The following is an 11,999-nucleotide window of genomic DNA, read 5'->3' as shown; positions in this document are numbered from 1 at the left end:
GATGCTGAGGGTTTGTGTAGGAGGGGTATTCTGGGATGCTGGAGGGGTGTGGTAGTAGGAGGGGGTATCTGGGGAATGCTGGAGGGGTGTGTGTCCTAGGAGGGGTATCTGGGGGATGCTGGAGGGGCGTGTGTACTAGGAGGGGGTATCTGGGGGGTGCTGGAGGGGCGTGTGTACTAGGAGGGGGGTATCTGGGGGTGCTGGAGGGGCGTGTGTACTAGGAGGGGGTACCTGGGGGATGCTGGAGGGGTATGTGTCCTAGGAGGGGGTATCTGGGGGATGCTGGAGGGGCGTGTGTCCTAGGAGGGGGTATCTGGGGGGTGCTGGAGGGGCGTGTGTACTAGGAGGGGGTATCTGGGGGATGCTGGAGGGGCGTGTGTCCTAGGAGGGGGGTATCTGGGGGATGCTGGAGGGGCGTGTGTACTAGGAGGGGGTATCTGGGGGATGCTGGAGGGGGTGTGTACTGGGAGGGGGTATCTGGGGGATGCTGGAGGGGGTGTGTACTGGGAGGGGGTATCTGGGGGGTGCTGGAGGGGCGTGTGTACTAGGAGGGGGTATCTGGGGGATGCTGGAGGGGCGTGTGTCCTAGGAGGGGGTACCTGGGGGATGCTGGAGGGGTGTGTGTCCTAGGAGGGGGTATCTGGGGGATGCTGGAGGGGTGTGTGTCCTAGAGGGGGTATCTGGGGGATGCTGGGGGTACCTGCGGCCTCACTCTCAGGTGGGGGGGCACTGTTGCTCCCTGTCACTGTGCAGGGTGGACGGTGCAGGCCTGGGACACCTCGCCAGCCCGTCCGTCAGCACCTCCCTATGGGTCTCTCCCCCTCCCCAGGTCACCCCTCCTGGACAGGCTCTGCGGCCCCTGGCGCGACGGACGCACCTCCCGGAGTCGAGGCCTTCAGGGTGACGTGCACGGCTCCAGCAGCCACGAACTCCCGTGCGGCAGATTTGACATCAAGAAACACAACCTCCGGTGCAGCGGGCGTGACTTCGGGACCAGCCGGCTTTCTCCTCCCAGCCCTCGCTGGGCTCCTCCTGCTACAGCTTGTCTCCGGATTCCCCACCCGGTGCAACGGCCCCATCAGACTCAAATACAGCCTGCGTTGGCCGCTCCCCTCCCCAGGGGCTCTCGGCTCCCGGACGGACCCACATCCCCTTTATATTGTCGTACTGAATAAAACTCACTGGAGAGCAAACTGTCTGAAATTTTATTTATTTATTTCAAGGGGGCGGGGATTTAATTCTCATGGGTGGGACCATCAAGAAGCCAGTTAAGAAGAGAAGCGCGGCCACAGCTAGCCCAGTGTCCTGTCTCCGACAGTGGTAAAAGCAGAACTTCCGGGGCACTGCACAGAACATGGCGATTCTGTAGAAACCCACCCCATCTTCGCCTCCCGGCTTCTGGCAGTCAGAGGTTTAGGGACAACCAGAGCATGGGCCTGCGTCCCTGATGATCTTGGCTAATTGCCAGGGATGACCCTATCCTCCAGGAGCAGATCAAGTTCTTTTTTGAACCCTGTTGTTCTTTTGACGACCCCCACATCCCCTGGCAATGAGTTCCACAGGTTAATTGTGTGTTGTGGGAAAAAGCACGGCCTCTTGTTTGTATGAAACCTGCTGCCTGTTCGTTTCATGGGGTGACCCCTGGTTCTGGTGCTGTGGGACAGGGGAAATAGCAGTTCTCTAGTCACTTTCCCCGTGCCGTGGCATGATTTTCTAGCCCTCTGTCGCATCCCCCCTTAGTCGTCTCTTTGCCAAGATGAACAGCCCTAATGGTTTTAGTCTCGCCTCATATGGAAGCTGCTCCATGCCCTGAGATTAGGTGAGAAATATCCCGAGTGGGGAAGTTAGGCAGCAGAGGCCGGGAGCTTCACAGCCCCGGAGAACGTCAGTTCAGCCTCCAACGGGGGTGCAAACGCTTTGGGACCGGCCGAAGGAGCCACGGTAGGAAAGAGACGTGCTGGACCCAGGGACCCAGTCTTGAAGTAGCAGAGCCGTGGGGGTCTCCCATGGCAGCCGGGGGCCTGGCTATAAGAAGGGGATGTTCCCAGAGAGCCTGCATCACGGCCAGACGCACGGGGTCACCCCAGTTCTCCGTTTCAGTCTGCCTTGTAGCAGCTCTGCGGTTAATCAGATCCTTCTGTGTGTCGTCCAGCCATCTCGCTTTGGGTCTTCCAGCCGCCTCTGACCGAAGGGTGTTAAAACACCCTGTTTTCTGGATCGTCTTCTGATGTCCCCCGGCCAAACCAGCTAAGCCTGGACTCCCTCAGCCAGAGACGACTCGGGCCTCCCCATACCGGGAGGGGGGCACAATCTAAAGGGGAGGACGTGTGACCACCCCACATGTCTCCTCTGCCCAGCAACCCCCCGCCACCGCCCTGCTCCCAGCCTTGGGCCGCCAGGCTCTCCCTGCCCCACCAGAGAGGAGAGGGGGCTCTGTCCTTCTCCCGCTGCGCCTCCCCACCCCCGGCACGGTGGGCCGCCCGGGCCCGGCTGCCAAGGGCAGGGGCAGGGGCAGTGGGAGGAGGACAGAGCCCCTCTCCCTCTGCCCCACCAGGCCAAGCAGCAATCGGGGGGTGGGGCACATGATCCCCCATGCAGCTCTTCTATATTTAGGGCCAGCCTGAGTGCAGGGGACTGGACTAGATGACCCCTCGAGGGCCCTTCCAGCCCTAGGATTATGAACACAGCCCTTCCTTGGCTCTCGATCCACCTCAGCAATCTGATTTCCACCCAGTCCAGGGCCTGCCCCCGTCTCTTCCTCAGTCCCCGGCCGTACAAAAAAAACCGGCCTAACCACGGCTGGTTGGGCTTTGCTTTCAGGTTCCCGGGGCATTCTCCTAGCCCAGAGTTGGACCCCTCTCTGAGCCAGCGAGCGTCTTCAGCCCCCGCGAGTGGGTGCATCGTGGCAGAGGTTTATGAGTCGGGGGCTGCAGGGTTGCTCTCGAATCTGAGACCCTCTAGTTCCAGGTTGTGCTTAGGGACCCAATGGTCACAGGTTGAATTTCCGCCTCAGTAATGGCATGCCCAGGAGGCCTGCTCCCCTGAAAGAGACAGCAGCAGCCGTCTGATAAAGCACCTGCCACTCAGCCTCTGCCAGACGGGAGTGAGTTCAAATATCTGATTGTTATTGTCAGACCTAGGACCCCCGCCAGTGCTAGGTGCTGTATATTGTGATTGCTATTTATTAGGTGTATTACGGTAGCACCCAGGCACCCAGTCTCGGCCCCCACTGTGTTAGGTGCTGTACATTCTTATTGCTATTTATGAGCTCTCTCCAGCCCGTCACGGTGACCTTTGACCCAAACAGCTCATCCGCCTCAGGGCCCTCCCTGTCCAGAGCAGCGAACGGTAACCCGGGATCTCTCCTGACTGAGACAAAAAGGAGCATGACCCATCGATGAATGGACATGTCTGTTGCAGGCCAGCCCCGGCTCAGGGAGATGTTCCTGCCAGGCCTGCAGCTTTTCAGGCCAGAGTGTAGGAACCATGCCACGCGTTGTCCGGTGAAACCTCTGGCCCTGAGTGTTTCCTGGCGGGCGACAGGGTGTTGTTCGGCTTTTTGGCCATGCCAGAGAGTTTGCATAATTCAGAACTGTACCGTGGCCTTGGTCTGGTCCTTGACATGTTCCTCTACGAAGTCCACACGATCTTCTTCAGGTCCTCTTAGTGCGTGCGTAGCCGCCTTCACAGACGTGACCCGCTCCTCCACCGTAGCATCTCCTGGTTTAGTCGGGAAGCCCCCGAACTGCGTGAACTTCTGCCCCCGTGGGACATAAATAACAGAGGGTTTCTTGGCTTCTGCTGCCTGCTGGTCCGTTGCTCTCTTAGCCCCTGATACATCTTCTCTCTGCTCGGTTCTAGCTTGTCGTACTTGCCTCTAGGGCTTCCAGCTTCCTAATTGCACAAAACCAAACACCCTTGCCCTGCCCCCAACCCCCCCCTTCTCCGAGGGCCCCCCCCCCCCACTCGCTCTATTTCCCCCTCCCTTTGTCACCCTCACTCCCTTTCACCAGCTGGGGCTCCAGCTGGGGGTGCAGGCTCTGGGGTGGGGCTGGGGATGAGGGGTTTGGGGTGCAGGAAGGGGCTTTGGGCTGGGGGGTGGGGCCGAGGGGTTCAGAGGGTGGGAGATTTTTGGATTAAGGTTGAAATGTATTCACTTTAAGGCCCCAAATTGTTCACATTTTCATTTTTGGGGCAGATTATTTTCGCCTGCAATTTCCCACCAAAAGTTTTATGATTTTCACCTTTTTGATGGTTTTTGGTTTTTTACTGGAAACTGAGGTTTCCCCTGGGCTGCAGGCGGGACTCCAGCTCTCCTCTTGCATAACATTTAGGACAGTGTGCGGGAGCTGGGGGCTGATGGACAGAAGCCAAAGATGCAGAGACAAAGCTCAGATTACAACCAGCTCGAAGCCAGCGCTGCTGTCAAGGTCATTAGGCAGAGGATGGGAACGCCCAGCCTGGAAGAATCTCGGCTGCATTGCAGGGCCCTGGCTGTTCTCCAGGCCCGGGTCCCCCCGTTCCGCTCTGCTTTAAACGGGGCTGCAGGTGAGTGCGATGGACCAAACGTGGGGAAAGGACCAAAACCACCCTCAGAGCTTTAGCCCTCCCCACAGAGGCGGATTTACGGTGAAACACAGGGGGCCCTGGCACGGGGCCCCCCAGCGACAGGGGACCCCAGGGCCGCACAGCTGCGGGGGCAGAAGCTTGGTCCTGCCGGCTCCTGGGGCTCCTGCTGCAGGCTCTGTGCCCCCCCGGCAGCCAAGCTCCCCCCTCCACTGCCTCTTCCCTTGAGCAGCTGCTTTCCCTCTCCTCCCCCATCCCAGCGCTCCCCTGCTGCTGAACAGATGTTTGCCGGCAGCACCCCTACGGCCCCAGCTCACACCCCCAGCCCTCTGCCCTGACTCTTGCATCCCTCACGCCCCCCAGGCCCCCTGTCCTCCCTGTCTCCTGCACCCCCCATTCCCTCCCACCCACCCTGAGCACCCAACGGGAGCTCCTGCACCCCCCTCCACATTCCTACCTGCAGCCCTTGCACCAAATGGGAGATGCCCCAGGTAAGCGCTCCACACCCCAACCCCCGGCCCCAACCCTGAGCCCCCTCCTGCATCCTAACTCCTGGGCAGACCCAGCACCCCAACCCCCTGCCTGTTCCTGCACCCTAACTCCCTCCCAGCCCCTGCACCCCCAGCCCCTGCCCTCCCTGACTCCTGCAGCCCTCGCACCAAATGGGAGATGCCCCAGGTAAGCGCTCCACACCCCAAACCCCGGCCCCAACCCTGCGCCCCCTCCTGCATCCTAACTCCTGGGCAGACCCGGCACCCCAACCCCCTGCCTGTTCCTGCACCCTAACTCCCTCCCAGACCCTGCCCCCCTGGCCCTGAGCCCCCTCCCGCACTATAAGTCCTGGCCAGACCCCACCCCCCAATATATATATATTTTTATAAAGCGCTCGCATTGAAAGCACTTTACAGTAGTGAGCCAGCGGTTCACACAATAGTTGGAAAGATCATTACGTGACCCACCGAGACCCTCAGCGATTTTCAAGGGGTCTGTGGGAAAGGAGTAGACTGCAAACCAGTCAAGGTATCTCACTTTATTTTCATTTACTTGCTATGACTTATAGGAGGAGGATAAAGAAAAAAAAAGAATGAAAAACAGGGGCGGGGGAGATAAGAGGGAATGTTCTTGGCTGGGTCCCAAGGAGGGGCCCCCAAAATGAAGCTGAGCACAAGGCCCCACTAACGCTAAATCTGCCACTGCGTCCCCATGCCCAGCACTTCAATGTACCAGGAACTTTGCAGAGGTTATCACGAGATCTGGTGGGGGGGGGGGCAACATTGTTATAACGTTTACAATGAAAAGGAGAGACGGGTCCTGTGACTTTCCCACGCAGGGAGGGAGACCAGTTGCACCATTCGACTGAGCAGGGCCAGCAAAACCCTGGCAAAATTCTGAGAGGGACACATGCCCTCCCCACCCCACATCACCTCTGGCTTCTGTCCAGCAGGGAGGGGGATTTCGAGATTTCAGCTCAAGCCCCGAGAGCCCCCTCCCTGCCAGGCTAAAGGGCTGAGCCCCGGCAGGTGCGCCCCAGCTCTTGAAAGTCTGAAGAGCCTCAGATGCGGCTCGGAGGGTCAATATGTTTGGCCGCCCCTGCACTAGACCCTACGGCCTTATGGAACCCAGATTTCCAAGGCTCCCCCAACCCTACTCTGCTGTGCCCCGTTTCCCCATCTATAGCACCCAGATGTCCTGGCTCCCACCCCCACTCCTCTCACCACTGGATCCCGCTTCTCCCAAGGACAGGAGCGGGACCCAAGAATCCTGCCCTTAATCTACATGGCACCAGGGACGGAACCCAGGAGTCCAGACGCCCTGTCCCTGGTGTGACCCGCTACCCCCCATTGCCACCCCAGGAGAGTTGGTATCACTCATTCCCCTAATTCGATTTCCTGGCAGGATGGAGGAGGATTTGGCAGTGTGCACAGACGCCCACAGGGTGGGCAGGGCTGATGGGGAGAACAGAAATTTACAGACTCTGACAGGCAAACCTCCGTTAAAGTTTCGATGTTACATCACAGCACATAACTGAGCCTTTCCACAAAGAGACAGAGACAGGACAGAGCCTGTTACAGCTTTTCCACTCTGCAGAATTAGCCATCCACTTCACCCCAGGCAAACTTTACTCTAAGGAGCCTTTGGTAAGTGATACCCCTCTGGGCTGTTGGTGCGCTAGCCATTAGACCCCACACCCCTTCTGCAGCCAGGGCTAGAACCAGGGTGTCCTGGCTCCCAGCCACCCTGCTTTAACCCCCTAGATCCCACTCCCCTCCCATAGCCAGGGACAGAACCCAGAAGGCCTGGCTCCCATCCCCCCTCCCTGCTCTAACCGCTAGCCCCCACTCACCTTGCAGAGCTGGAGACAGAACCCAGGAGTCCTGGCTCCCAGTCCCACTCCTCCACCCGATGAATGTTAATGGACATTTTGTATTGAGGACTGTAACGACAAGGTATCACTGTCAGAGTGGATGGGTTGGGGGAGTGGGGTTTCCTGGTCCTGCTGGCGGTCATGAGGGCTCTGAAGGGGAGTGCGGGACCAGAGGCAGCCTGCAAAGAACCAGCCGAGGACAAGTATCAGAGGGGCAGCCGTGTTAGTCTGTATCCACAAAAACAACGAGGAGTCCGGTGGCACCTTAAAGATTAACAGATTGATCTGGGCATAAGCTTTCGTGGGTAAAAAACCCACTTCCGAGAACAAGGTGGCTGAGTCATCTCGTGGTACTGTAGGGAGCAGCCTGCTTTGTCTCCCTCTTGTTTGTGGTTCTTGTGGGTGGTCGTCGTAGATTCCCAGAAACAGTCACCTCGCGGACAGCCTTCCAGCAGAAGCATTTGGAGTTTGTCTCTGACGGCTCTGGGAGGGTGCTGCGAACGTCCCAGCCAGGAAGGGCTCAGTGATGCGGCTACCCCAGAACCGTGGCAAACAGCTCTGAGGATCCACCTGTTTACCTGGCTCAGGCATGGGCAATCTCTCGTCTGATCTCATTTCAGCCCGTCTGTGATCAATCCCCTGGCTAGAGATTTGGCTGCATCACAGACCCCAGCGCCGATCTCCTGCTTCCCGATCACCATGGAGGCTTCTCTTGCCGCCTGCATCCTCGCTGCTCTCCTGGCGACGGGTGAGTGGGCTCTGTTCCTACAGGGGCTGATTTCCTAACGTCTCCACCCTAACAGCTCAGAGCCACCTGCCGGGTGAAACTGTTAGTTAACGTTACCCAGGAGCAGCAAGAGAATAAGGGGGGTTGTGCTGGGAGCGTCTAGGAGGAGGGGACTGGAATTCATAAACAACGAGTGAAGCCAGTGTGGAAATGGGAGGAAATATTTATTCTTTAAATCACTAGCACGATGTATGGACTTGTTCCACTTCACAGCTGGCCAGAAACCAAGGGCATTTGTGAAAGCGGATTTTCATCACGAGTTTGTCTGAAAGGCAGCAGATCTGAATGTCAGTGACAGGAGCTCAAGATGATATAAAAGGCATTTCGAACTGATCCACAGTCAGTCGGCCGGAGCTCCTCTGGAGTCGATGAGGCCAGATCCTAGCTGGGGTCAGTTAAATTCAAGAGAAAGTGAGGGGGCAAGGAGGGGACAAATCTAGACCGGTCATGTTCTCTCTCCTTCTCCAGGGGCCTGTCTGCAGTGTGAGACTTGTGTTGGCCTAGGAAAGAGCTGCACGGGGAACCTAGAGACCTGCGCCGCTGGGCAAGACTCTTGTGGTGTCATTTTTACTGAAGCCACGCAGGGTAGGTGAAATGGCTGCTAACCGACGTGGGTCAGGGACATGGACGGTGGGTATAATAGGCCAGGGAAGGTGCAAGTCGGGCTGCTCAGGCCGGGGGTCAGGTCAGTCGGCCGGCTGGGTCAAGCCTGGGGCTCCTCTGGCAGGGGGGGGCAGGGGGAGGGACAGGTCTGGGTTCTGGCCGGTCCGGGGCTTCTCCAGATGTGGGAGGGGAACAGAGGGGCTCAGGGCTCCAGCCAGGGGGGCGGGACCTCATGTGAGGGGCGGGGCCATGGGGCTAGGCTCCCTGAAGTGGGGGTCCACCTGCCGCCCATGGTCCGGGAACAGGATAGGGTGGCCAGGTTCCCGGTTTTCAACCGGAAAGTCCGGTCAAAAAGGGAACCCGACAGCGTCCAGTCAAATCTACTGTGAGCAGGGGAGGTGGGGGGTGCTGGGTCATCACCTCCGGAGCCGGGGCTGCCTCCTATCTTCACTGGGGGGCCGCATCTCCCAGCCCCGGCTCTGCAGGGAGGGGAAAAGCAGCGAGCAATGGGGGCCCCGGGGGGGAAAGAGGAGGGGATGGGGGCGGGGCCTCAGGGGAAGAGACGGGGCAGGGATGGGGCTGCTGGAGTGTCCGTTTTTTAAATACTACCAAGTTGGCAAACCTAGAACAGGGTGGGGGGCTAGGATTCCTGGGTTCTAGTCCCAGCTCTGGGTTGGGGACTTCAGCCCAGGTCTCTCCCCTGCTACGGACGTGCCGGACCCCCCTTGCCTCCCGGGAGGGTCTCTTCATCTCCCCTGTTGAAGCCGCCCAACGTTACATGAAATAATTAAACGTTCCCTGGAACCTGACTTCCCCACGTCCACGTGGAGCATCCAACCCACTGGGCTCCTGGGTATACGGGGCGGGGGGGGGCAACCCCCCATTCGCCCTTGGCTGGGCTTTGTGCAAAGGCTGATCTGGTGGTCGTGCTCTGAAGGCGTCCCCTGGATCAAACCCGGCGCTAAGGGGTGAGCGGGACACATAGCATCAGTCCTCCACGTACCCCCTGGTGGAAACTTTGGCAACGAAAGGACTTTATAGGCAGGAGATTCGGGGTCCCCAGGGTTAGGCGGCAGCTGAGTGGGGAGCTGGAGGGTCTAAATGCTGGATTGAGGAGTTGATATGACCTTCTCTAGCCCTGCCGGACCTCGGGTGAGTCACTTCTTCTTCCCGTGCCTCAGTTTCCCCCGGGTAGAGGAAGGCTAATGGCACAGGGCCATCGCTGTGAAGAGGGCGTCGATAGGGTGGGAGTGGAAGGGGAATAAATCTCTGTCTTCACCCTCCTGTGCAGCGGGAGTGAACACCCAGAGCATTATCAAGACGTGTGTGATATCCAGCCAATGTGAAGCCGGCCCCGTCTCGATGAATTTCGGGAAGGGAATGACAACAAGGACGAGCATCGCCTGCTGCGTGGGAGAAGACTGCAGAACAACCACTGTTACAAGTACCTCTCCCCATCTCCGCCTCTCCTGCCCCATTCCCTGCACCTCCTGGCCCACGTTACCTTCCCGGGCCTGGTGCTCCCGCCCCGCAGGGGGCGCCCCTTGGAATAACACTCAGCCTCTGGGTGGGCGGAGTTTAGTGGGCGGGGCTCTAGGCTTCCACCAGGTGTGAACCCAGCTGGCCCCACCCGGGGCGGGGTCCAGGGCTCCCTACTGCGAACCCCTCCCCTGCCCCTGCTGCCCCCGGCGTCCCCGGAGCTACAGCGCCCCCTGCAGGGGGCCCCCGGGGCTGAGCTGTGCAGCCCCCAGCTGCTCTCCTGGCCCCGACCCGTCCTGGGGCTCGTCCCCCGAGCTGACTGCGTTTGCTCCGCTTCTTCCCAGTGCCCCCGGCTGACACCAAACCCAATGGCCGGAGCTGCCGGGGCTGTTACTCTCTGTCCTCTGAGCAATGCCGTGAAGAGACCATACGGTGTACTGGATCCGAGACCCGATGTGTCGACATCACCCAGACCCTAACAACTGGTAACTTCCGTTCATTTATTCTGGGGTTATTTTTCCTTTGTTCACCCCCCTTCCCCAGTAGGGCAGAAGTGAGATGCTGTGTGGGGTCTGGTAAGTTACGGTATCAGCTGCAGATCTGGATACCTGGGTTCTGTTCCCAGCGCTGACTTTGGGCCACTGTCTTCCCCTCCATGGGCCTCTGGTTTTTCTCCCATCCTTTGACTGAGCCTAGTTTAGTCTGTAAGCTTTTCATGGTAGGGACTGGCCTAGTATTGGGAGCTCTTGCTATGCCAGATGCTGCACAGACCTTTGGCTGAGCTCGGGATCCCCTCTTCTGCCAGATGCTAAAGGACACCTTGTGAGATACAGTCCCTGTCCCCAAAGAGCCTGTAATCTAAGGAGGCAAAAGAAAGATTGTTCTGCCCATTTTAAAGATGGGAAAACTGAGGCACTGAGCACTGCCATGATTTGTCCAAGGTCATACAAGAAGGCTGCAGCAGGACTGGGAAGGGAACCTACTTTTGCAGAGTCCCATCATGGTGCTGTAACTCACTAGAAAGCCACCCTACTTAGAGATCCCACAGCTGCCACCAGCACCGGGCTAGTGCTTTGCTGGGGGGGGAAGGGAGGGGAGGAGGCTAATACTAGCTGGATCCAGTCCGAGTGCCATTGGTGGGCTCTAGATCGGGGCTGGCTCAAGGACACACAGTGAGTCTGAATCAGAGCAGAGGAGGAGGGGGAGACCATCCAGGCCCAGACCGGAGGTGGAGATGGAGGCTGAGGGGAGTTTGGTGGGGCCCTGAGGAGCGGGGGGGCAGTTGTGTCCTACTCCAGCTGGAGGAGTGGAGCTGCTCCCCTGACAATCGCCTGCTTTCCCCCACACACGCAGGTGGAGGACCAACGCAGATGGACATAAAGGGCTGCGTTTCTGAGTCCTTCTGCGCCCAGTTACAAACGGGTTCAGGGACCATCGCAGGGATCGGTGTAGATCTAATCACAGCCAAATGCACAGTGGCCTCCGGCGCGGCGGGCGTGACTCCGAGACCAGCCGGGCTCCTCCTCCCAGCCCTCGCTGGGCTCCTCCTGCTGAAGCTTCTCTCCTGATTCTCCACCTGGTGCAAAGGCAACACCGTACTGAAATCCACCCTGCAGCCTGCGTTAGTCCCTCCCGCCCACAGCGGTTCTCGGCTCCCGGGTGGACTCACATTCCCTTGACGTTGCAGCACTGAATAAAACACACTGGAGAGCAAACTGGCTGCAATTTTATTTATTTATTTCAATGGGGAAAAATGTGATTCTCGTGTGTGGTGCTGTCAAGAAGCCCAGTAAGAACATGAGAGGCCACAGCTAGTCCAGTGTCCTGTCTCCGACAGCGGCACGCCCAGAACTTCAGGGGCAGTGCATTCAACAAGGCAAATGTGGAGAAACCCACCCCGTCTGTCCCTTCTGGCTTCTGACCATCAGAGATTTAGGGACACCCAGAACATGCGGTGGCGTCCCTGACCATCTTGGCTGATAGCCTATCCTCCAGGAACTGATCTAGTTCTTTTTTGAACCCCCATATACTTTTGCCCATCCCCACATCCCCTGGCAATGAGTTCCACAGGTTAACTGTACATTGTGGGGGAAAAAGTACATCCTCTTGGTTGCATGAAACCTACTGCCTGTCCATTTCACTGGGTGACCCCTTTTTCTGGTGATGTGGGACAGGGGAAATATTACTTGTCTCGTCACT

General features: G+C 58.5%; 1 protein-coding gene across 4 annotated transcripts in view; it reads left to right on the top strand.

The window, feature by feature from the left end:
* The window catches only part of LOC114018735 (phospholipase A2 inhibitor NAI), a 30,903-nt gene extending 19,388 nt beyond the window's left edge, over positions 1-11,515 (top strand). Inside the window, exons 1-7 of one of the 4 annotated variants that reach the window (XM_037883288.2) lie at positions 4,427-4,548; positions 6,463-6,704; positions 7,552-7,679; positions 8,187-8,303; positions 9,613-9,765; positions 10,145-10,285; positions 11,154-11,515. In XM_037883288.2, coding sequence (XP_037739216.1) covers positions 7,631-7,679; positions 8,187-8,303; positions 9,613-9,765; positions 10,145-10,285; positions 11,154-11,368 — 675 coding nt within the window. In that variant the 5' untranslated portion in view covers positions 4,427-4,548; positions 6,463-6,704; positions 7,552-7,630 and the 3' untranslated portion in view covers positions 11,369-11,515. Of the gene's footprint in view, positions 1-4,412; positions 4,549-6,462; positions 6,705-7,551; positions 7,680-8,186; positions 8,304-9,612; positions 9,766-10,144; positions 10,286-11,153 lie in introns of those variants that run through there. The other 3 variants (XM_043535211.1, XM_043535213.1, XM_043535212.1) reach the window with 3 other exon arrangements.
* Positions 11,516-11,999: the final 484 nt, after the last annotated feature.

The sequence above is a fragment of the Chelonia mydas genome, chromosome 24 (assembly GCF_015237465.2).
Source record: "Chelonia mydas isolate rCheMyd1 chromosome 24, rCheMyd1.pri.v2, whole genome shotgun sequence".
Taxonomy (NCBI): Eukaryota; Metazoa; Chordata; order Testudines; family Cheloniidae; genus Chelonia; species Chelonia mydas.
This window is presented reverse-complemented; position numbering and strand designations above follow the sequence as displayed.